The 26,227-nt window shown below is 39.1% G+C and overlaps 1 protein-coding gene across 3 annotated transcripts in view; it reads left to right on the top strand.

Moving 5' to 3' along the window:
* The window catches only part of RALGAPA1 (Ral GTPase activating protein catalytic subunit alpha 1), a 245,702-nt gene that overhangs the window by 40,236 nt on the left and 179,239 nt on the right, over positions 1–26,227 (top strand). For all 3 annotated transcript variants that reach the window (XM_050954009.1, XM_050954010.1, XM_050954011.1), the window contains exons 5-12: positions 1,753–1,796; positions 2,413–2,590; positions 5,699–5,814; positions 13,024–13,162; positions 15,082–15,293; positions 16,280–16,519; positions 22,293–22,484; positions 24,580–24,717. In XM_050954009.1, coding sequence (XP_050809966.1) covers positions 1,753–1,796; positions 2,413–2,590; positions 5,699–5,814; positions 13,024–13,162; positions 15,082–15,293; positions 16,280–16,519; positions 22,293–22,484; positions 24,580–24,717 — 1,259 coding nt within the window. The remainder of the gene's footprint in view (positions 1–1,752; positions 1,797–2,412; positions 2,591–5,698; positions 5,815–13,023; positions 13,163–15,081; positions 15,294–16,279; positions 16,520–22,292; positions 22,485–24,579; positions 24,718–26,227) is intronic.

Raw genomic sequence — 26,227 nt, 5'->3', positions numbered from 1 at the left:
AGCCAGAGCCCTCATCCCCCTACACCTAATCCTCTGCCCCAGCCCTGAGCCCCTCCTGCATCATGAACCCTTCATCCTCAGCCCCAACCCTCATCCCCCTGCACCCTAATCCTCTGCCTCAGTTCTGAGCCCCCTGCATCATGAACCCCTCATCCTCAGCCAGAGCCCTCATCCTCCTGCACCCTAATCCTCTGCTCCAGCCCTGATCCCCCTCCCACACCCCAACCCCTCATCCTCAGCCCCACAGCCCTCACTCCTGCACACCCTCTTATCCCCAAACTCCCTCCCAGAGTGTGCCCCCCTCCTGCCCTCAAACTCCCTCCCAAATCCTGCACCCCCTTCCATCCCCAAACTCCATCCCAGAGCCTGCACCCCTCACCCCCTCCTACACACCCATCCCCTGCCCCAGCCCGGAGCCTTCACCCAGCACCCAAACTCCATCCCAGCCCGCATCCTGCACCCTAATTCCCAGCCCAAGACCCGCACCTCAGACCTCCCCGCTCTCAGAGCCTTATCCAGGTGAGGGCTGAGTTTGGGGGGGGTGGGCAGGTTCTGGGCACCACCAACATTTCTACAAACCTGCCACCCATGCTACAAGTTACACAGAAGATAAACATCAAGATGCAACCACAAGCTTTCTGCTTTCAAATTAAACTCCCATTTCTAATGAAACTTACCTGTTGTCTCTGAAAAGTTTCCCAGCATGCCCACTGCCACAGTGGGGATCCAGCATTCAGACAGCCTCCTACCTTCAAGACTCTCTCTCAGGTTCTGAATAGATTTCACTTCAAACCTCTTCCCTTTTAAAAAGGATTGGCAGTTTTTTGTTTTTTGTTTTTTTTTTGGTTTTTTTTCCTGTCAGATTAATGATTCGTGGTTATTCAGGGTGGGGGAAGTCCCCTCTTGACTTTACAGATGGGGTGTTTTAGTGCCTTCCTACCAATGTTAATGGTTCATTAGTTAATTATCTTTTTTCAGGTTGTACAGTGCTAGGTGCTTGGAGCTAGTCTCATCTGCTTGGTGAGGCATCCTTTCTCAGTCTTCACTACTTACCGCCCTGTTGTGAGGTGGAGCTGAATGTTCTAGCACAAATTATGAGCACAGTTTTCTTTATATATAAATCCAAACCACAGTCTGTATAAATATCTCCTAAAGACCATTAAGTTCAGAACATTACAAGGTTAAAGACCTTACTTGACATGCTTTTTTAACACAATAACTTTATTCTTTGGGGTTCATGCCACCTGGAGTGTCTGGACGCTGATTGTCATAGGCACCATTACTGGAGTTTGGTATAAAAGAACAATATTAGAGAAAACATAAAGATAGTGTAGATGGAAAATCCTGTTCTGTGCTACGAATTACAGTAGATGACCCAGGAAGTCCTTTTCCTGTCTAGTACACAAGCATGGAACACAAGCTATCCAGTATAACCCTAAACTAGGCATTTGAATAGCAACAGCATTGATGAATTAGGAACCTTTGCCCACTTGTGCTTTTATTTACGCTATCCTACATTTTTATAAATTTTTTGGTATTGATTATGAGAAAAGGAACAGATCTTGTGGAAGGTGATCTTTTTTCCCCCCCTTCTGGCATTGAGGTGATTGTCAGAGGGATATTAAGTTCACCAAGAGTAAATTGGAGATTGCCAAGGACTTGCTTAAAAGAGTATCAAGTCTGACCGAGAACTCTGACATCTGCAGTTAAGTAAAGAGCAAAGAACATCTTTAAAATGTATTTTCCTTTCAGGTTTGATTTTAAAGAAACTCCTTCACACCGGAAATTCCTTAAAGGTAAGGAAAATAAAAACATATCTTTTTACTTTCGCATTTTTGATGTATATGCTTTTCTTAGAATAATCACTGGCACAAAAACAGTAACAGACTAACAAGTTTGATTACATTCATAATAGGCCCTGAACCTGTCAACTTCTGTGGTCCTGGTTTAGTACCTTCAGAAGTCACATAGAGGTAAACAGGTGCATAGTGTTTGCAGGATTGGTGCTTTAATTTTTGCTTTCAAGAGGAAAAGTCCTAATTTTTACTTCATATGGGGAGAGGAATAATTTTTTGTTCATATATATAATAAATGAATAAATCAGTCTTTTTTTCTATCAGTTTTGGTTATGAGCAGAAAGATCAATAATTTTTAAGAAATATATTTTGTAACACTTTGATTACTTTTTGAAGAAAAAAGAGTGGTATTGTTGACATGGTCTCTCTGGTGCAGTTCTTTATTGAAAGGGAGAGATTGTGCAAAAGTAGCACTTTTGTACTCTACAGACCTGGCCCTTTTTGTTTGTATGCATATGTAAGGAAGCTATTTGCAAGTCTATACATACTAGAGTGTAATGCTGCTTAAAAAGCAAAGAGTCTGACAAACAAAAAACTCCCTTTTTCCCCTTTTAAGATCCGTCGAGAAGGTGTGCGTCTCTTCCTCTTGTGGTTGCAAGCACTTCAGAATAACTGTAGTAAAGAACAGCTGTGTATGTTTTCTTGCTTAATTCCTGGATTTTCATCACCACAATCTGAGTATGGACCTCGAACACTAGATAATCTCATTAATCCTCCACTTAATGTTCAAGAAAGTAAGTAATTAATTTAGTAGCATTACCCAGTTCTTTACATAGTCCCATTTCATTAACTTTTCCATTGCTCAGGTACTGTAGAAATAACTAAAGTAAGTCATCTGATATGCTTTCGGTTACCCATGGGGCTTATGGAACCACTAATGAGTGCAGCTGTGCTCAGGGCTTCTAGGATCCTGGTATCATTCTTGACCCTGATCCTTTTTTCTCTTCCCAAATCTCTTAGGAACCTATGTGTTGCTTTACTGCAGCAGAGCAGTGGTCCATCTAATCCAGTATCTTTACAGTGGCCAGTACCTGATATTCAAGAGAGAGGTTTATGAACCACCATAGTGGACAATTATAGAATAATCTGCTCATAGGAGAAACTGTAACCTCTAACTGCAGCCTTGTGCCCTAAGGCATAAGGGTTTATATCCTTTTATGGCATAATTTTTATACTAGCTAAGGCAACTGGATATTTTCATTATTCATATGGATGATCCTTTGATTTCTACTAGATTCTTAGTCTCAATGATTTCTTGGGACAATGAGTTCCGCAGATCACTCGGAGCAACATTTATACCTGTAGCTGTATCACTAACTCCATAAGACCCCTGTATGAAGATCTCTTTCAACTTCACCTTTTCCCAAAAAAAAGATTCACAGCATCCTCTCCTCTCATACTGGTTATCATAACTAGAGCTGGTCAGTATTTTCTGACAAAACGGGCTTTTATTAGAAACTTGATTTATCAAAAGTAAAATATTTTATGGAAACATATCCATTTCAATGAACTTCCAGTGAAACACCACAGGCCATGCTTGGTTTCCCAGCAGCTATCCTGGTGTGCTTCTGGGGCACCAGGGCTTCCAGGGGTCACAGCTTCAGAGCAGCCCCATAGTGCAGATTGTGCCAGGGACCCCAGAGGTTCTTGTTGTCGTGTCTGTTGTTCTGCAGTGTCCAAAACAATAGGAAAGGAGGAACAAGCAGGGCAGGACTTACATGCTGTTAGGCAGCAAAGAATTATGGAGGACGAGGAGCTGGAAAAAATGCTCAAGCTTTGATTACAAGAGAGTACAAAATAGAGAAGCACTGAACAAATATAACTGGAGAATTTTAAATAAAAATGTAACTAAAATCTAAAAGCAGCAATAATAATCATAAAACAGGTTTAAGATTACTGACTAATGAAAGAACAACTGAAAGAACCATAGGATAGATATTTTAGTTCCTTAAAACGAAAGTGCGAAATCCATTTTGGAATTTTCCTTGTTTGGCTTGATATTATGAAACAGTAACAGATTTTTAAAATAGGGACTGAGCAGATAGACTTAATAAAATAAGTATTCAAAAGTAAGCACAGATAGCCTTGATGATGATGATTTGATGTGTGCTTACCACATAAAAGTGAAAAAAGTACAAAGGGCATGATAAGACAACTTGTAGAGAACTTATTGGCAAAGTCTCTTTTAAATTTGAATCACTCTTGGGGTAGGATTTTTGGTTGTAATTTGTATTTGATTTTGTTTTGAGCAGCCAATTTTCCAACACCTGTTTGTCATAATTTTTCAGACAAACACAAATTAAGGGAAACAGTATATTTATTGATGAAATATACTGTAGAAAAATAGTGCTGGAAGGGACCATGAAAGGTCACTTCATCCATTCCCCTGCATTGAGGCAGGACCAGACATACCTAATCTATGCCTGATAGCTGTTTATCTAACCTGTTCTTAAAAACCTCCAGTGATGGGAATTCCTCAATCTCTCTTGTAGCATGTATCCTAGACCTTAAATTTCCTCATGGTTTGAAAGTTTTTCCCAATATCTAACCTAAATCTCCCTTGCTGCAGATTAAGCCCATTACTTCTTGTCCACGTCCACTGGAGGTAGGAAACAATTGATCTCCATCCTCTTTATAATAACCTTTAATATATTTGAAAACTGATACCTGATTGCCCCCTCAGTCATCTTTTTTCTCAAGACTAACCATGCCCAGTTTCTTCACAGGTCAGGATTTTTTAAACCGTTTTATAATTTTTGTAGCTCTCTTATAGACTCTTTCCATTTTGTCCTCATCTTTCCTAAAGTGGGTATCCAAAACTGGACACGCCACTCCAGCTGAGATCTCACTAGTGCCAAGTAGAGCAGACCAATTATCCCCAGTGTATTGCATACAAAACTTCTGTTAATACACCCCAGAATTATATTAGCCTTATTCGCAACTGCATCACTTGTTGACTTTCGTTCAGTTTGTGAGCCCCTGTAATTCCTAGAACCTTTTCTGCAGTACTATTTCCTAACCAGCTATTCTCCAATTTGTATTTGTTATATTTTATTTTTCCTTCCTAAGTTTAGTACTCTGCACTTCTCTCTATTGAATTTGATCTTGTTGATTTCAGACCAGTTCCCCAATTTGTCAGGGGTGTGTTGAATTCTAATCCTGGCCTCCTAAGGCTTTCAAGCCCTCCTAGGTTGGTGTCATTAGCAATTTTATAAGCATACTCTCCACCCCATTATCCACATCATTAATGAAAATATTAAGTAGTACCAGACTCAGGACAGACTCCTCTGGGACCCTCGTCAATAAGTCCTCCCAGCTTAATAGTGAACCATTGATAACTACACCTCTACCCCGATATAACGCTGTCCTCGGAGCCAAAAAATCTTACTGCATTATATCGAACTTGCTTTGATCCACTAGAGCGCGCAGTCCCGCCCCGCCCCGCCCCCGAGCGCTGCTTTACTGCGTTATATCCAAATTTGTGTTATATTGGGTCTCGTTATATCGGGGTAGAGGTGTATTCTTTGGGTATAGTTTTTCAACTTTTTGCGCACCAGCCTTATAATAATTTTCATATAGACCACATTTCACTAATAGGCTTATGAGAATGTCATGTGGGACTGCGTCAAAGAATTTACTCAAATCAAGATAAATCTCATTTGCTGCTACCCTACTATCCACCTGTCTCGTAAAAAGGAAATCAAATTAGTTTGTCATGGTTTGTTTTTGACAAATTCATGTTGGCCATTATATGTCTCCCCGTTGCCTTCTAGGTGCTTAGAAATTGATGGTTTAATAATTTGTTCCAGTATCTTAATTAACTATTTTTCATTTTTGGACAGCGCAAGTGACTGTAGAGGAAATTACTCCACTTGTCCCTCCACAATCAGGAGATAAAGGACAAGAAGATCTTACAAGCTACTTTCTAGAAGCACTTTTGAAATACATAGTAATTCAGGTATGTTCCATAGGTTGCAAACAGAAGAAAAGTATTTTTTGTTTATCTACTGTAGTGGGCCAACAGCACCATAAACATACACAGGAACGACGCATTATTTTGTTTCGCCTTCCAAGAGCGTATTTTATAGAAAACATACTTTCAGAAAGTGTCCATTTCTTGTTTGTGCCAAGGTCCATAGATCAATCGTAGTAGATACTTCAGCCCGCTTAAAACTTGGGAGCAGAACCAGACCTGTCAGTCACTGATAGGGGGGGAATGCTTGGCCTCTAGAAGTTCCTACCAGTTTTTCTGCCCCCATGTGGCTGATGGGCTCAGCCCAACTTTACCTGCTGCCAAGCTTTTCTGAGGAAAAATTTCAAACTTTATTTCAAATGTTTAGACTAACAGTTTAGTTCGGTAATATGTCTAATTCCCAGCTGTGTCCCTAGGGCTTCATTGGATTTTTGGAGAGACTGTCCCCTCAGCTCCACTTCTGCTATTGAGGTGTTTTCCTCAGTTGATGCCCTTGCAGGCTTCAGGGAGTGTGCTAGATTGAGGAAAACCTAGAGGCAAAAGGGTCTTACTTGATATGGGGATGAAGCATATTGTTGGAGAGCTCTGCTGGCTCTGCAGGCAGGATGCAGTTTCACCCTCCCAGCCCAATCTGGGCAGGGTCGTCTTAGCTCCCTTCCTTTCCCAGGGCAAGAGATGAGCCAGGCAGGATTGGAAAAGAATTTCCTCTGGGGCAGCCAGTCCTTTTCTTCCTAAAGTACATGAGGGAAGTGAAGCCGGAAGAAAAGACTGCCAGATGGAAGATCGCACCTGAGTGCTATAGCCTGTCAACCAGACCTCTGACTGTGGAGCTCAGCTGCTTCCTCTTCCTCTCCGCTGAACCGAGGCTGGAGGGCACTGGACACTGCTGATGCCAGTGAATGCAGTAAGGGGCTTTTGGGCTCGGCTGCCACCTCTAACTCTGCTTCCCTGGCAATCCCAACTCATGTCTGAGGCTCAGACCTCCTGGGAAAACAGACTTCTCTGATCCATGTAAATTCCATTCAACAGAGAGGGATCTAGTTCTGGGGAGTCAGTACCTTTCTTGAGGAAATCCGGAGGGGCCCATTTGTGGGAGAGGAAATAAATCAAGCCTCTTGGAGGACAGGGAGATCACTAGCCTCTTGAAATATTTTTGGAGCCTTCTGAGCCTGATTTCATACTGCCTCTGAATCAGGCTTATGGGAACAGACTCTGAAAGGGAAAACAAATCCGTTGTGTTTCCCCTGCTCACCCTACTGAGTGCAGCAGAGCAGATAATCCTCAGTGCCTGTTTCCCCTGCTCAGCTCCACAGAGTGCAGCATGGCAGATCAGAGCAGAAAAGACCAGGCCGTAAACATATGCTAATTCCTGTAGGTGTGCACCCCTCCCTGAACCTGCCAAGAGAATTCTTTCTCCTAAGGGAAAAAGACCTCCAGTCCAAATCAGCTGAGAATCCAATAATATATCTAAACACCAGAGGATAGATCCTGAGGCAAGAATTAACTGTGAAACTAAACTTAGTAGGTCTACAAATGCCCAAGGCAAGCTATAGCTATATATTATTTCTCATGCATCCTGGAAGGATGTAATAGTGGGGTAAGAATTTCCTGCCATACTGAAAAGAATGGGAAAGTATTGGGCTATCATTCCCAGCTGTCATTGTGGGTCACCATGGCCTAATGTCTAGGTTTTTGTTCCCAGCTTCCCTGCCTCACCACTGCTTCTGCTTTCTCCCCTGAGCAGATTGTTCTGGAGTAGTGAGAGGGGCAGCATCCCAGATCTGGAAAAGTCAGCAGGCAGTAAAGAGTTTCTTGGCTTGCCATTTTTTTTTCATTCTTTCCCAGCCTCCGTTTTATATGGCCAGCAGGTTCTAGGGTGACCAGATAGCAAGTATGAAAAATCGGGACGGGGATGGCGGGTAATAGGAGCCCATATTAAAAAAAAGCTCCAAATATCGGGACTGTCCCCACAAAATCAGGACATCTGGTCACCCTAGCAGGTTCCCAGTTTGTGTACTAGTTAAAATGTAATGTGGTATCATATAAATGTGGCTATCCTGAGCAGTGACTCAGGATTTTTAAGTGGGGAGATTTTTACCTGAAAGAGTGGTCTCTTCACTATACAGGCCTTTCAAAGGCAGCCATGCGTGGGCTGGCATCATTTCAGTCCCCTCTCTGGGGCATGAAAACTTCCAGGTGTAATTAGTACAACAAAAATAAACAAGTCCTCTGATTCCGTAAGTGCCCCTGCATACTTTTACAAGCAGTGCTAACATGAGTGAATAATATTGCAAGTAGGGCTGTCAAGCGATTTAAAAAAATTAATCGCACCATTAAAAATATTAATCGCGATTAATTGCGTTGTTTAAATAAATGGTATTCCATTATTGCTTAATATTTTTGGATGTTGTTTACATTTTCAAATATATTGATTTCAATTACAATACAGAATACAAAGTATAGTGCTCACGTTATATTTATTTTTGATTACAAATAATTGAACTGTAAAAAACAAAAGAGATGTGAATTGAAAAATACTCTCATACAAGTACTGTAGGGCAATATTTTTATCATGAGACCTGAACTTAGACATATAGAATTATGTACAAAAATAAATAAATACTGAAAAATAAAGCAATGTAAAACTTTAGAGCCTACAAGTCCACTGAGTCCTACTTCTTGGACAGCCAATCGCTAAGACAAACAAACTTAGTTACAATTTGCAGGAGATAATGCTGCCTATTTCTTGTTTACAATGTCACCTGAAAGTGAGAAGAGACATTGGCATGACACTATTGTAGCTGGTGTCGCAAGATATTTATATGCTAGATGTGCTACAGATTCATGTGTCCCTTCATCTTCAACCGCCATTCCATAGGACATGCATCCATGTTAATGATGGGTTCTTGCTTGACAATGATCCAATGCAGAGTGCACCAGTGCATGTTCATTTCCATCATCTGAGTCAGATGTCACCAGCAGAAGGTTGATTTTCTTTTTTGGTGGTTTGGGTTCTGTAGCTTCAATATCTGAGTGTTGCTCTTTTAAGACTTCTGAAAGCATGCTCAACCCCCTTGTCCCTCTCAGATTTTGGAAGGCACTTCTGATTCTTAAACCTTGAGTTGAGTGCTGTAACTATTTTTAGAAATCTCACATTGGTATCTTTTTTGCGTTTTGTCAAATCTGCTGTGAAAGTGTTCTTAAAACAAACATGTGCTTGGGTCATCATCCAAGACTGCTATAACATGAAATATATGGCAGAATGCGTTTAAAACGAGCAGGAGACATGCAGTTCTCCCCCAAGGAGTACAGTCACAAATTTAATTAACACATTATATTTTAACGAGCATCATCAACATGGACGCATGTCCTCTGGAATAGTGGCTGAAGCATGAAGGGACATACGAATGTTTAGCATATCTGACCCAAAAGTACCTTGCAACGCCAGCTACAAAATTTGAATGACTGTTCTCACTTTCAGGTGATATTGTAAACAAGAAGCAGGCAGCATTATCTCCTGCAAATTGTAACCAAGTTTTTCTGTCTTAGCGATTGGCTGTCCAAGAAGTAGGACTCCAGAGCCTACAAGTCCACTGAGTTTTACATTGTTTTGTTACGTAACTGCTCCAAAAAAAAAAAAGTCTGCATTTGTAAATTGCGCTTTCATAGTAGAAATTGCATTACAGTACTTGTATGAAGTGGATTGAAAAATACTGTTTCTTTTTTTTTACTGTGCAAATAATTAATCAAAAATGATAGTGAGCAGCGTACACTTTGTATTCTGTGTTGTAATAGAAATAAATGTTTTTGAAAACGTAGAAAAACATCTGAAAATATTTAATATATTTCAATTGGTATTCTGTCATTTAACAATGCGATTAATTTTTTTGAGTTAATCATGTGAGTTAACTGCGATTAATTGACAGCCTTAATTGACAGCCCTAATCACAAGTAATATGGTCTTTTTGAGACTCAAAATTGTGTGACCAAGAGCTTCTCCCTGGATAAAAAGTGAGTGAGGGGGAAACTGGATTCAAATCTATTTCATGCAGGCATATATGGGTCTCTGGTTCTTGGGGTAAGACACTCAGATAAAGCAATTCCCAGCTGTCTGAGTGATACAGTTGAAAACTTTTATGGAAAGCTGAGACTATTCAGTCATCAGTAAAGTCAGTTTACAATCCTGACTCCTGCCAGGTACTGCGGAAATGAATACTGGTGATATGGGAAATTGAAGCATTCTGAAGCACAGCAGGAGAAAATACTTCTTTGTAAGGTACCTTACAAAGAGGTATTTTTGCTCCCTGTTTCTAATATCTATTCAGAGATACGTGCAGGCTTCTAACCAGCTCCATGTGGAGTAAGACCCCATGTAATGCCAGGCTTTCTCAGTTAGGGAATACTAGCGCTATCTGTATAGCTTTGATCGGATGAGGTCACTGGATAGTGTCCAGAGGGGAGACCCTGTAGAGCTGTGCAAGAATTTTAGGAACAGCTCTGTCCCACTCCCAGTCTCAGCAACCAATGGACAGACCACTACATGAATGAAATAATCCATAATATTTCTTCAGATCAGAGCATTAAAACCTTCTCCCCATACTATTTCTGTCCTCTGGGAATTGAGAATAAACAGAGCACAGCTGAATCATCTAAATAAGTTCCTAAAGGAGATTTTTCTTCAAGAATTCCCATTTTATCATCCTCAGACAATTCTTATGTTTTGCAGACAGGTGGCAGCCTTTTTCTTTTCCCAAATTTGATCATTATCATTTGAACTGACATGTGATTCCAGAGTTTGTCTCTGGGATCACAGTAGCAATATTATTGGCTTTAGAAAAGACTGAAATTCACTGGAAAACATTTTTGGTCAGGGTTCTGTAGAGAGAGAACTGAAGAATATATAGAGTGATTTGATTCCTGAACTATCTTTTGATTCAGGTCAAACAGACACATGGTGCCAGGAAAGTCAGTCATAGGCCTGGGGAGAATGAATACTATTGAGCACAAGGTCTTATTTGAGGAGAATGTTAACAAGATGAAGATGACTCTAATGATGTGGTGTCACAGAAACAATCTCAACATTCATTGTCGAATCACCTCATTGACTGTCATCCCCATAATTTTCCACAACTGTGGAAAATTTAAAATCCGTAAAAATAAAAAAAAAGCTTAACATGAATATTTATTTTTATTTGTAGAAATTATAAAAATCAAATTCTGCTAAGCTCAGGTATAATATTCTCAACATTTTAATGAAAAGGAAGTTTTGTACAATCCAATTTTCATAGATTATTATTATAGATTATTAGGGTTGGAAGGGACCTCAGGAGATCATCTAGTCCAACCCCCTGCTCAAAGCAGGACCAATCCCCAACTGGCCCCCTCAAGGATTGAACTCACAACCCTGGGTTTAGCAGGCCAATGCTCAAACCACTGAGCTATCCCTCCCCCCGAGGCATTTTAAATGCTTCATTTGGGCATCCACCTTATTCCAACTCTGCAAGGTCATTCAGTATGTTCTTGGAACCTCATTCTGCATCGTCCAGCACTACCCAGATTGAATCTCTGAAGAAACTGTTGTCATATTTGCTATCCAGTAGAGTAGGCTTCCCAGTGAGGTGTGTGGTGTTGTTTATTATTTTATTTCGAGTTGGGAGCTTTCTCTAACAAAGTTCCATTATTATACTTTTAATTCAGACAGGAACTGTTAATAATTGTGTCATGGAATCCATTCCCTGAGTAAATTCAAGAAAAGTTCCTACTTTAATTAAGCGTTAGAGTCCAGTTCTCAAGAGCACTCACAACTTCAGAGCAGAGTAGTCCTGTGCTGAGATCTACAAATGACCCTCAGTTGACCAAATTCTGCAGATTGGTCAACCAATCATAGCCAATGCCGCTAACTTTCTTTTGCGGAAGAGTTCTCGATGTCTTACTGCCCTCGACTAGATGGAGGAGATAGATTGTATACAAGTACACCTCTACCTCAATATAATACTACCCAATATAACACAAATTCGGATATAACATGGTAAAGCAGCACTCCGGGGGGGCGGGGCTGCGCACTCTGGTGGATTAAAGCAAATTTGATATAACGTGGTTAGATTTTTTGGCTCCCAAGGACAGGGTTATATCAAGGTAGAGGTGTATCTTGTTTTGAATGTCCATATCTGAAGGATAATCCCTGAAAGGGCACTGCTCTGAAAATCCCATTGTAATGGGTCTGTGGACCTTAGCATGAAGAACAAGAGGAAAACTTTTCAGTACTTACCTGAAAATTTCCTCCTTTGAATAATAAGGTCCACAGATCTAGCCCATTCTGGAGACAAGTGGATTACCCAGGACAGAGATGTAAACTGATATTCAGGGATTTGGGTATTTTGTCAGTAGGTGGAATTTACCATATTCTGAAGTAGGAGAAATTGATTTGTTTTTTCTCAAAGCATATTTACTCAATCTATAATTTAAGAAAGTATATTTGAATTATCCTGGCTGTAGAAGTTACCTGAACTAGAAGGAACTTCAGAAAGCAGAGCATACCCTGGCTGTCAGTGATTGACAGGTTTGGTTTTGCTCTCGAGGTGCAGGCAGGCTGAAGTACCCATTGTAACAGATCTCTGGACATTACTGCACAAAAAAGAGAGGAATTTTTTAGATAAGCACAAATGTATTTTTATAGTTTTTATAAGGTAACTTTGAAACTGAAAGATGATTTACTACAACTTAAACTTCTGGAGGGGTCACCTCAGGCTTGATACTCTTAAAAGTATGTGTAATCTCTGATTTCAATGGGATTGTAAATGTGCTTAAAATTACATATATGGTTAAGTATTCTGCTGCATCTAGAGCTTAAAGGAAAAGCTTTGCGTAGTCCTCTTAATCTCTCAGCTAGCCAGTCCCTCCCACCATTTTGAAAATGTAACATTATAATTATTACATTAGGACTGGACTGTATGCATTTTAATAATCTCTCTTGTATAATTAAGCAATAAGATCTCTCTTCTTATTTTATCTTTGCTCCGTTTAGCAAGTCTTGAAAATGCATTTGACCTTTAATTTAATTAAAACTGAAATTTGACTTTTGACAACTTAAAAAAACCAAAACTGCAGTGAAGTTCTGAAACATTTGATATACTTGAAATATTTGTTTCAATGTTTCCTATGTTTCAACCTCAAAAAAATGTGTTTTTCTTTAAGGTCAAGAGTTTAGAATGGAAGAACAAGGAAAACCAAGAAAAGGGATTTTCATTCTTGTTTTCATATTTTAAAAAATATTACTTGCCTTATATTTTTCCAAACATCTGTAAGGAGACCAGTTTGTATAACCCTGTACTTGGTAAGTGTTGTTTAATGTTTTATAGATGCTTAAACATTTTGTAACTTACAATATAGAGATGCAGCTTTTTGAGTGATGCTGCCTGCAGAGAACTTGGATCTATTAGGAAATGTGGTCTTTATCTATAATGTATGTTTTCAGTTCTATTGAGTTCACCTGTATTAATGGAAGCACCACTTGACCTCTCTTTTTAATTATTTAAGAGCCAGGATTCTGTATTGCTCTGGTTCACTTTAAATAAATTACGGTAACTCTTACATACTTTTAAAAAATCTTTTTTTTAATTTATAGTTTGATTTCACCCCACGTTCCTAAAATCTGGGGACAACAGAAGGGAATAACTTAAACAACAAAATATAAAGGAATGGGATGGGAGGGAAAGGAGCAGAAGGATCAAGGTCAGTGAGGGGAAAAGAAAGAATTATCTATTTCCTTCCACTTAAGAATTAATCAAAGGTTTCTAAAAATTAGACAAGATCCTTTCAAGTTTATCTTAAATTCCTCTTCTCCAAAAAGTTACTCACTCTTCAGCTTCTAGGTGAACCAATCGTAGAGCCAAGCTTCTATCCCAGGAGGCAGTCTGCTGTTCCATCTAAACCATACAAGTCATTTGGATACACTCACTGCACTAAAAACCAAGTTTAAAAAAAAAAATAAATCAAACTTAATGCACCCTGAATCATGAATAAATTACATTTAGAAGAGGAAAAAACCTGTTATTTCTGTGGAACCAAAAGAAATTAGCAATGTTGCTCATTACGTAACATCCACTCCATTAACACGGAACCAGATCAGTTGGACTCCATAATACCATCTAAAGTTTAGTCAAGACAATGCAAATTATATGTTATCATGTGCTAGGCTGGTCATGTTAAGAGCTTGTCATCTCCCAAGCTCTAAATTGACAATTTTTGCATATGTTAAAATATAACTTGCCCTGTGTTAACTAGAGTTTTAAAAGATGTTGGTTAGATTGAGATAGCTAACACAATTTAACACACCTTTACATCCTAATTTAAACAAAGCCTATAAATTGAGGAGGTGATATTCATGCCACATACTTTCCTCCCACTTGCTGGCCTCCACAAAGGTCAGCAAGGGCTGTTGCATGTTCCTCAAAACTGCTGTTAAAGCCTGTGGACTAGAATAGAGGCTCTGAACCCGCCATGCCAGGAGTGGTGGAACTGTGGATCTACATCAACATAGGTTCAACCACAGGACTTAAGTGGTATGAAATAACCCTTTGCAAAATGGTTGAATTACTTCATCTATGAATTGTAGCTCAATAAACCATTTGATCAATTATAAACAATTTTTCATTTCTAAAATAAACCTACGACAGTTTCTTCTCACCCTAAATGAAAATGCTGTGCTTGTTTGGGCCAAAGTCCAGTTTAGGTAACTGCATTCTGCCACTTAAAATTGCTCAAGTAGTTTTAATTGGAAGGTGGTTTCCTTTTACTTTTTGTTCTGAACAGTGGTGTAGTGTTGCTGTTTGCTGTTTAAAATTTTGCTGGGTTTCATTCCATATCAGTGGCAGGCTATAGAATTCCTCAGTAGAGTACATAATTTTAAAACAGCTTAGGGAATCATTTGTATATAAATTAAGCTTTACTTGTTAAGAATTGTTTAGGAGAGCATAAAGAAAAGATAAATGGACCAAGTCATCCAATAGGAAATGTTTGCAGCCTTCTAGGCCAATAATACAATTTCCAAGGGCTGCCTTTTGAAGCTTAGTGCTCTACCCTTTTACTGCCATTGAGAGACTCTCTGTCCTATCCCCTTGTGGAATCAATGATTATGCTGCACTGGGAGTTTCAGAAACCCAGAAATCTTGGGATTTCAATTTGGTTGGATGGGGCTTTGAGATGGTAGGCCTTTCTTCTGACACTAATTTTAAAATGCTTGCTTTTCATCAGAGATACCACAAGTGAGACCAAAGCCGCACTATGTAATGGTAAAGAAAGATGCTGAAACCAATGAAGCGATATATTGCACAAAGGAACCTTTCCTTAAGGCTCGTGTTATTGTCATTCGATGGCTGGTGTCTTTCTGGCTTGAGCCAAAACCTCATACAGGACCTCATATTCCTGGGATGGAAGGTGGTGAAATTGTGCCAAAGAATATTCAGGTATTACCAAATGCACATTTCAAATAGTTTTTCTCCATTTTGAAAGACTTCTTAGTAGTCTTCTGTTGTGATGTCAACACTGAAATTCTACCACTGTATGTTTCTCTTAGGCCTTGTTTACACTACTACTTAGAGCGGTGAAACTATCTTCGCTTAGGGTGTGAAAAAAACACCCCCTGATTGATGCACATTTCAGCACTGTAAAGTGGCAATGTAGATAGTGGCTCTCAGCTCTAGTAGCTATTCCTCTCATGGAGGTGGTTTTATTACAGCACTGGGAGAGCTCTCTCCCAGCCCTGGCACCACGATTACACAGCCATGTTAAAGCGCTGCATCGGCTCTGTAGACATAGCTTTTGGTTTTAGTTAATTGAAGTAAGGCTATTTGTTTTTAAATGAAATATCAAGACCCGAATCCAATTTGGAAAGAATCGCCAAATATTGAAATCTTTGGTTTTTCTACCAAAATAATAGAAATATACTGTGAAGTACTGTTTTCTTTCACCTAAAGAAATGTTTTTGTCAGTAAATTATTTTTTAGTGAATTGTTGAAGTAAATCTACAGTAATTTCTCTGCGTAGGGTGATATGCTCAGTTTCGCTTAAAGCCCAGTCCAGCAATCCAAATTCTGTTTGACTTCAGTGGCTCTGTTTGCTGAGGTTTTGTAAGACTGAGTTGTTTGTGATAATACTTCTAAATACGCCCAACAAATGTCAAATTATAGGTTAGCAAACTGAATGAAGGAAACGCAGATTAGAATTCTTAGTAAAGGTCATTGATCTGACTGGACAATAACTGGACTTCCCTTGTGCTTGAGATCTGTCCTTTAACTGGCTTTAGACAACTACTAACTTTTTACATAATCTAGTAGATATGTAGTTGTTTGAGATACTTATTTCTCACATTGTCTGCAGAATTCTCTGTGCTGTTTTAAGAATTGTATTCAAATTATATTACTAGAATTATTTTCCTGCTCTTTTGTTTCAGAGAGCAGCTGCTAGCATGGCTTCTAGAGAAGACAGTAAAAACGACAGTGCTGATAGACCGGATAGAAATGCAGAGCCAGAACAATCTCATTCTAATACAAGCACCCTAACAGAAAGAGAACCAAGTTCCTCCAGCCTTTGTAGTATTGATGAAGAACATCTAACTGATATTGAAATAGTCCGCAGAGTCTTTTCTTCTAAAAGAAGTAATGTAAACTTTCTTACAGAGATATTTCGACAGGTAAAGAAACCCTCAAGTGTGGAAGAATTTTTTGTTTTAATTTAATTTAAACCCTGATCACATTTTATAGCTTTTATTTCAAATAGGTTGTGTTAAGGAAGAGTGTACATAAGTGTAAAAACTTTGATTGTGTTTTTATTTCCACTCATGATGTCAAGTATCAGGGGGTAGCCGTGTTAGTCTACATCCACAAAAACAACAAGGTGCTACCGGACTCCTTGTTGTTTTTATTTAGACTGTTATTTTTTAATTTAGGCCAATAGTAAACAGGTTGTTTTTTGTTCAGCAAAGTTTGCCATCTGTTTTCCACCTCACTCTCTCCCTTGTGTGTGGAAAGCAAAAGCTAATTTAAAACAACTAATATGAATAATCTGCCTCTGATTCCTGGTTTTGTTTTGTTTTTCCATCACTTGAGAGACATAACTTTGACTTCATGTAATGCATACAATTTTAGCAAAGTCATCTGAGTGAACTGTAGTAACTATATAGGGAGCCAAAAATCTTCCATCTGGATTACCTAGCTGTTCCCTATCTAATTGTGAATCTGGAAAAATGGCAAGGATCAAACAAAGATGAATAGAAGTGGGCAAAGGAGTAGTTCTTTTCCTATATGTCTTTCCTATAAGAGGGTAAATGCACATATCCTAAGAATTTAAAGTATAATGAAACTTTACAAGAGGACTATTTTACGCAGTTGCATATTTTGACCAGTGCTGTAAAAGTATCTGTGAAGTAATGTAGAAGAATGGTAAGATGCTGTAATTGTACATGCATAAGTAGGACTTTATGAAGTTCACTTAAAAGAATATCTTAGTCAGACAATAAAAACAGGTTAAAGATTTCAGAGGCCCTCTTACCAGTTGCTTGTGAGTAAGAACCTATAAATTATACAAAATTGATAACATATAACGTTAAAAACACAGTAAGATACAGTATGAAACTTACTTCATTTGTTCTACTTAAAGAAAACGTACTGGTGGGAGCTAGAGCAAGGGAAGAGTATTAGCTGTTAAAATAAAGTTGTCACTCACTGTGGTAAACTGACATTCTAATTAGTTATATTGCTAGTTTGCTGTTTCATTGCAATGAAGGGAAATTGAAAACTCTGGAAAATGTTTGAACTTCACATGAAGATGAATGAAAACTATTCTGATATTAAAATATAACTTAAATACTAGTCAGTGTGAATTAGTGCTAATGCATCATTCTACTATATTTTTAGGTGAATTGATTAATTTATTTTTTGGTATCTTACTCTAGTATGAGAGCATTTAAGATGATCAAATCATGTGTTGATCATCGTAGTTTAATGCAGTAAAAAGAGAATTTGAGAAGTTTAAAGTTTTCAAACTTGATCTAAATCTTGTGTAATTGGGAGGAAAATAACTTACCATTATATAAGAAGTGATTGATGTATTTATTAAAAACCACTTCAAACAATGCTCAAAAAAGTTAGTGAAGAAGGCATTGCAGATTTGAGGAGGGAGTCAAAATAAGCAACCTGTTCAACTCCTTTTTCTTTAGCATAACATTTTCTCAGCTGCTGCAGTCAGTTCCAGATTTGGGCTGAGCTGTAGAAACTTCTTTTTTTCTTGGAGAATGTTTTAGAAAAATCCCTTCCTCTGTTTTTCATTTATACAGTGAGGATGGCAAGAAGTGGAATCTGTTTGCTAGATTTTACACTTTACTGAAGCAACCTAAATATTTGCATTTCAAACTTGCAGTGTAAATATGTGGTCCTCACTGTGAAGTATGTCCGTAGCTGAATATGAAAAGTTTGGGTTCAAATTAAGTTTCTATTTGAAAATGACATACTGAGCATTCTCAGTATCCGTTGAAGTGGGCTTATGCTCAAATAAATTTTAATCTCTAAGGTGCCAAAAGTACTCCTGTTCTTTATTCTCAGTAAAGCATCTAAATCTTGACATGTGCATTTTCAAATAGGTGCACTGTTCATTTAGACACTTTACTGGAAATGCATCCATGTAAAGTGGGTAGTTTTTGGTTAAATGCCTGTGATCTCTTTCATTGCATGTTTAGTTCAAATTTCTTACGCTCAAGGGCTGTATTTTTAGTATTTATTCTTGTTTATAGTGGTACCTAGACACCTTGGGCTCAAGCTCCAGTTGTCTGCATAGCACCTAGGACAAGTGGTGAAAACAGTGTCCCTACTCTGAAGAGCTTTATGCCTTAGAATGCACTCAGACCACAGAAAATTAGGAAGATATGGATGGGTTGAGCTTTAAAAGGCTATTAGACTTGTTGAGCCCATTCTCATGCCACCTGAAAGGTGAAGAGGAGATCAGCCTTAGGGTTGTGTCTGGCTGCTTACTCCATCCACTTTTACCTGCTCACTCTCCTGATGAGACAAAAGAAAATATCAATGGCCAACAGAGTAGGGGAAGGAAGTACTGTATTTTCAAAACATATTACAGAGTGGCCACACTTACTGACCCTTCGAGCTGCGTACAGTAATTTTCAGAAGTTTAAGAGCCAGGTGCATCTGCCAGGGCTTAGGGCTTCAGCCTTGCAAGCGGCGGTGGGGGACAACCTCCTGCGGCAAGGGGCTTCAACTCTGCAGGAGGGGAGGTGCACCTGCCGGGGCTAGGGACTTGAGCAGGGCTGAAGCTCTGAGCTCTGGCAGGCACACCTCCCTCCCTGCTGGAAAGAAGCCCTAGCCCCACCACCCGACCTGAGGTCAGAAGCCCTGAGGCAAAACTCCCCCCTCCTCAGTCTGATAGGCAGAGAATGGGGGGCTGGGGACTCTTTGAGCCGCACTTGAACTGTGAAAGAGCCGCATGTGGCTCATGAGCATGGTTTGGCCATCCCTGACATATTAGGAGCAAGAAGAACCCTAGGTCAGGCATAGGTCCATTGCTGGATGCAGGTGATAAAATTGTAAATAGTAATGCAGAAAAGGCAAAAACGTTCAGTAGATAATTCTGTTCTGTATCTGATACAAAACAGGAGGATGTATCAGCTGCTTCTGATGTTATGGATGAAATAGAAAGTCTACTATGTGTAACAAAGGAGGTTGCAAGTCAGCATCTGCTAAAATTAAACATTTGGACAACTTGTATCCAACAGTCTTCACGGGACTATCTGAGGAGCTCTTGCTGAGGCTTTCCCTTACCCATGATGTTAATTTTTAACAAATCTTGGAAAACTGAGGAATGGAAGATTAATATTTTTTAAAAAGAGTAAAAGGGGTGACCAAGGGAACTATAGACTGGTTAGGCTGATGTCAATCCCAAGTAAAATAATGGAATGGTTAATTCAGAACTCAGTCAGCGAAAGTATATTTTTAGTCTTTTATGTCAATCAACATGGTTTCATGGAAGATTAGATCTTGTCAAACAGGGCACATGCTGGACGGTTTAAAAACTGGTTCACTGACAGATCTCAGAATGGCCCCAGTTACTGCTGTCTCCCCATTACTAGCAAGGTCCCCATGGGATTGATTTTTTGGGGGTCTATTACTCAATATTTTTATCCACTATTTAGATGATGATATAAAATCTTTGTACAGTTTGCAGATAACATGCTGTATGGTGAGATAGTAAATAATGAGAACAGGTTGGTACTACAGAGTGATCTGAATCTCCTAGTTAAATGGTCACAGTCCTACAAAATGTGTTTTAATACAGCTGAATGCAAGGTTACTGCATCTGGGAACAAAGAATACAGGCAATACCTGTGGAATGGGACACTGTCTTAGGAATCAGTAACTGAGAAAAGGATTTTGGGATTGTTGTAGATGACCACCTCAGTAAGCATACAGTGCACTGCTGTGGCAGAAAGGACTAATGTGATCCTTGGACGTACACAGGGTGACTATTAAATGGATGTAAAGAGCTGACCTTGCCTCTGTACACAGCACTGGTAAAACATCTGCAGGAATGCTGTGCCCGGATATGGTGTCCACAGTTGAAGAGTGATGTGGGAATGTTAGAGTTTGAAGAAAGGTCACAAAAATGTTTCAAGGGCTGGAAAACAATAATGTGAAGTGAAGCTTAAGGAGCTCCACCTGTTTAGCTTATCAGAGAAGGTTGAGAGGTGACTTGATCAATTTGTGTGAATATTTATACATGGAAACAAGTATCTGATAGCGAGGGGCTTCTCAATCTTGCTTGCAGAGGCATAACGAGATCCAGTGGCTGGAAGTTGAAGGTACGCTAACTCAACTTTGAAATAAGACTCCATTTCCTTGCTCTGAGGGTAATTAAATATCAGAGGAGCTTACCCCTGGGGAAATTATGGAATCACCATCCCATGGTGTCTTTAGAACTAGATCAGATACCTTTCTATAAGACCTGTCTTAATCCAGTTTCTAGGAAAAAAAATTTTTTATAGCTTGTGCAAACAGGTCAGACAAGATTATCATAGTGATCCCTTCTGGCTTTGGAGTCTGTGAATCCATTAATAACAGTGGCCCAACAGGTGTGGCAACATTTCCTCAGCCACATCATATTTCCTGCACTTTGAAAGCTGTAGGGCATTCTGTGTTATAAAGCAAAAGCGTAAGAAACTCTAAAAGATAGCAGTTGCCTATCCTACTTTTTATCTGACTTTGGAAGTCACAGAATAGCTGGGTGCCATTCTGATACTCCTTTAAAGTGTTCAGTTCTGAAGTTGAGAATGAGATGTTCATATCAAGAATCATGCATTCCTTTGGGATATTGGTATATCCAATGGCTCCTGGGAATTGCAAACTGGTTCAGTTTATTTTATTCTTTTTAATACAACTAGTATAGTAAAAGTGCACAAGCTGGTAAAGTTGTGAATTTTTAAAAGAAAGTTAAATTCCCAGTAAGTATATTGCATTAACGTAGACTATCTTTGAACATAGTTAAGTTTAGCAGAACCCCAAGACTTGCATTAGAGAGACTGCTGATCTGAGAGCACTTTTATATTAGCCCCACAGTTACATAATACTTCCTGAAGAGGGCAGCATCTTGCAAGCAAATTGACTTCCTGACATGCAATTTTTCATAACTGTAGTTAAAAAAATGCTTTTTCTCTGTCATCTGATTTGCACCACTCATTCATAGCAGCAGTAAAACATGGCTTTTTGTTATCAGTACAAATTCAAATGGCTAATATAATTAAGAACCCTACTGGCCCTTACTCTTTCTCCCCCCATGTATGGGACTGGATGCAGCAAAAACTTCCACCGAGTTTTCTTTTCTTTTCTTTTTCTTTTAATGAGTTTGGTGTTCAGTATCAGCAGGGCCCTTAAGATCTGTGCAGGAACAGGTCCGCATGGAGTCCCACTGGCTGCTGCTCCTTTCCCTGCTAACTACATCCAGCTCCCTAGCAGCACAGCTTTTTTTGCCAGGTGTCACTTTTTTTCTCAAAAACTTTCTGTCCTTTGCCCTCCTCCTGACTTTCAGGGTGTTCCAGATTGCAGATGGAGAAAGTTAATAAATTAATACTGATGTAAATCAGCATTAGTTTAAATTCCTGCAGAATGGCTGCAGCAGTTTCTCCATCTGGAGAGCATGATGCCTGGGGTGGGAGCTTTCCTAGAGTTGAAAGAAGTGAGTTGGATGTTTTTCACTTTTCCTTTCCCCCAAAGAGACAGAATGTACAGTATAGTGAATCCTGAAAACTTTTTAAATAAAATTAAATCACGTCAAGTTTCTATCTTTGTATCATATCCATAAATTAAAATGCATGTTCCTGAAACTGTTTACTACTAGCAGTGTTGTGAGATAACGTAGTTTGATTCTAACGTGTCTCCAAATGTTATAACTCTCCCCTCCCCAACTAGGCATTTTTGTTGCCAATTTGCGAAGCAGCTGCTATGAGGAAAGTGGTGAAGGTTTACCAAGAATGGATCCAACAGGAAGATAAGCCTTTATTTATGAAAGAACCTGAAGAAATATTGACATCTGTAAATATAGATTGTGATGAAAATGTTGCAGAACATCATTCAGCGGAGAAGGGAAACGAGAGAGATGAGGTAAAAAAACTTCTTCAAATTTAAAAAGACCATTGTTAAATAAATGTCTCATTTCCTGAACTATTTAGCATATATACTTCGTTTCCACATAGCAGTCTGGTTGATGCAGGAGTGAAAGGAAATATTGAGATGAAAACTGTGAAGGGCGCAAATCTGTCCCCTTAGGTATGAGTAAATAGCGTAGCAGCACAGTAAAGGTGCCTCCCTCCCCGCCCCCCCCCTAAAAGCTATACTCCCAAGTCCTTCAATTCATGCCTCCACCTCACCTTCACATCAGTTCTCTGTTCAGATTGTTTATGTAAATGACCAGGAAAAATTTAACTCAGCAGTAACTGACTTCTAGGGGCCAGCGTTAAATAAAACAAACCAAATACAGAAAAATCCTATTTTAAATTAAATTTAAGGGGGAGATTTTCAGAGGCAGACTGTCCATTTAACTTTCAATAGGAAGCCAGGCACCTAACTGCTCATATGCCTTTTGAAAACCTATTCCTAATCTAAATTATAATAGTGGAATTTAATGTTAGTGATTTATGTATATATTTAGAACTTGACACTATGTATTCTCCTACCAAGAGCTTCCTAAGAGAACTCCTCAGTTTGGGGACCAAAAACAAAATTATAAGTTTCTCTAATAGTCAGACTCTTACCATCTTTAAATGCTGTCATTTTTTTCAATTCCCTTCAAAATAGCTGTAAGTGTAAGCATTTTCATTGGTTTTTAATAAATAAAGTATGCACAGGGTGAAAGCCAAATGCCCTTGAGGCCTGACTTTGCACATTTTAAGTCAACTGCAAAATTCCGCAGTGACTTCAGTACGAGAAGGATCAGGACACTGAGGACTACGACTGCTTTAGTCGCGCAGTGTACTCCGTAGTATGGCTCATTAGTAAGGATGTGATTTGGTCATGGATTCAGTGACTTCTTTGGCTCTGGCTTGGGCATACCCTGATTTTGTACATTTTTACCATGACTGCTCTGTAAATTTTGCCTAATTTTACTGTGACAAAATTGTATCCATACATATTACCTTATGGTTCATTGCTAAGTATAAACTAACTTAGGGAGGTGGTTTGTGCACTATATGAAAAATAATTCCAAGCAGAATGAGACAAAGTAGCAATTATCGTATATACTTGTTCATTAGCCACATTTTTTTTTTAGTAAAAAAGGGAAACACCAGAGAAGTGGGTTGGCTTATGAATGGGTATAGAGAGGGAGAGGTGGGACACAGCCCCTCTTCCCAACGGAGGGAGCAAGGAGAGGCAGCAGATCCAGAAGGGAAGAGGCTGGGCCAGAGTCTTTCAGCTTCTGGCCACGCTGCTCTCCCACAGACTCCAAAGCAGCTGCATCTCCGGGGCAGGCATGCTGCGGCCGCGCTGCCCAGTTTGGCCTGCCCCAGATAAGGTGGGAAGGGTGGGGATGGGGAGAGTGTGGGGGTACTGGGCTAGGGTTGGGGTTATGTAGGGGGTCGTCACAGGGGTTACTCCTCTGACTCCGAGCTTCTCCCTACCCCTGCCCCCAAATTTCTCCACCAATTGCTGTCCCAGCCCATCAGGGTAAGCAGCTGGTATGCCGGGGCACTTTGTTTACTTAGGTTTACCTCTGTGCCTGCGGACACTCGAGGTAAACAAAACATCTTGGCCCGCCAGCAACTTATCCTGATGGCCCGGGAGCCAAAGTTTGCTGACCCCTGAAGTATAGGGTCGGTTTATGAACAGGTAATAAAAATTTTCCATTTTTACTTATCCATCTTGGGGGGAGGGGGGAGTGAGCTTATAAATGAACTGGCTTATGATCGAGTATATATGGTAATTTTCCACTATTATTTTGAATATTTGTTCTGTGACTCTCTCTTTTTTATTTTTTTTTTATTTTTTTTTTTTTAATTATCCTTTTTTTAAGGTGCCTGGACATGCACCACCTTCTTCCATTTTCCAGTCTCTGGGAGGCAGGCTGCTCCCAGTAGTCATTTTCAGCTCATATTTTCTCCTTTTTTTTTTTTTTCTTAAGTAAAGAGGGGGGCAAAAACCTAATTCCCATTTGTTTGGTTTTTCTCTGGGAGTTTAAGAAACAAAATATTTTATGCTTCAGGAAAAAATGACAAACTCTGGTCATGTTCAAAATTCAAGTTGGACAAGAAATGGCTGCCACCAAGATGCTTCCCATAAAATATCGGAAATAGATATCGCTGAGCAAAATATACGAGCTGGAGTACAATCAGTGTTACAGGTACAGAATTCACTCCCCCCCCCTCTATTTTATTCTTTCCTGTTTAATGTGTTTTCTTTAATATTGTGTAAATAAAATTTTAATGGATAAAACGGAACATGATTACAGAATGAAACTCCTGCTGTTCCATAGCATCTCAGTGTTGCTAAATGATTGTAGATTTAATTAAGCAGATGGATAATAAAGCTATAATGATAGTTTAATGTATTCTTATTGACTTCCTGCATTCTCTCTTCATTTTTGACATAACTAACACATAGTATACAGGACTGCATTTACTACTGTTGGCTCACACAAGGAAAAAAATCTTTATTCCATATCTTCATTTCTACATCAGAAAGTGTACTCCATTCTACAGAGTGTTACAGAAAAAATTATCTAAACTAATCCACACTAGAAAATTGATTGTATGAATTGATGAGTGCTGTCCTGTTTACTTTATGAAATTTTATCTATATTAGAACACGTGGTGGCTTAATGTTATAGCTGGAGATAAACACTTATTAGATCTTTGTTCTTATTTTAATCATATTATATTAACAGTTTATTTACATTTAAAAATGTAAATAAATACAAGGATTTTTGGAACTTTGCATGGCTGCATTTTAAATAGAAATAACTTATTCAATACTATTGTTGTAAGTTGCAAATGCTGTAGTAAAGATTAGCTAGAGTTGTGTATATAGCCTTTATATTTTCATTTGTTTTTAACTTCCTGAAAATTCTGCTTTTGGAATTGAAATTTTCTATAACTGGTCTCAGCACAGAGGACATTTTGAGCAAAATGCCTTGTTCTTGTGTTATAAGACACACTGTGGTTTTTGGTTTTTTTTTATTTTTTTTTAACCTTTTAGTGTGTTCAGTGTACATTTGAGTCTCACCATGGGATTATTCAGATGCATAAAGTCATTTATGAGCACAAGTCTTAGCAGTATTGGATGTCCACTGAGCATGCTTACAGGCATTTTTTAGTTGCTGAGTGGAAAAACCCCAACCTTTTTTAAATTGAAAGAAAAAATCCTTGAGCTTTCCTGCACTCATCAGGCAACTGTAGCATAAGTTTTTAAAGTTGTAGGCGATATGATGTTAAGCAGAGACTCATTAGACTCTGTGATGTGATGTACTAGGGAATGGGGAGAACTGATCTTTCTCCCTAGCAGACATACAGGCTGCTGATCTTAGTTGTTACCGGGAAGCTTTGCAGAGAGGAGACTGCAAGTCTCATAGGGCTTGTCTATGCAAATTCTCTGGTTAGACCTTGCTGCCATTCACTAACAGTTCCCAAGAGCTACCCCTCTTTGAAATAAGAGTAGAGTGCGGCAGCAGGGTCCACACAGATACTCAGGCCTGGTCTTCACTTAAAAATTAAATCGATATCACTGAGGGCATTTTTGCACCTTGAGTCCCATAGTTAGGTTGATCCTAACCCCTTCAGTGTAAACATGGCAAGGTCAATGGTAGCATTCTTCTTTCAACCTAGCTACCACCTTTTGGAAAGGTAAATTAACTA

Source organism: Gopherus flavomarginatus, chromosome 5 (genome assembly GCF_025201925.1).
Source record: "Gopherus flavomarginatus isolate rGopFla2 chromosome 5, rGopFla2.mat.asm, whole genome shotgun sequence".
NCBI classification, from domain to species: domain Eukaryota; kingdom Metazoa; phylum Chordata; order Testudines; family Testudinidae; genus Gopherus; species Gopherus flavomarginatus.
This window is presented reverse-complemented; position numbering and strand designations above follow the sequence as displayed.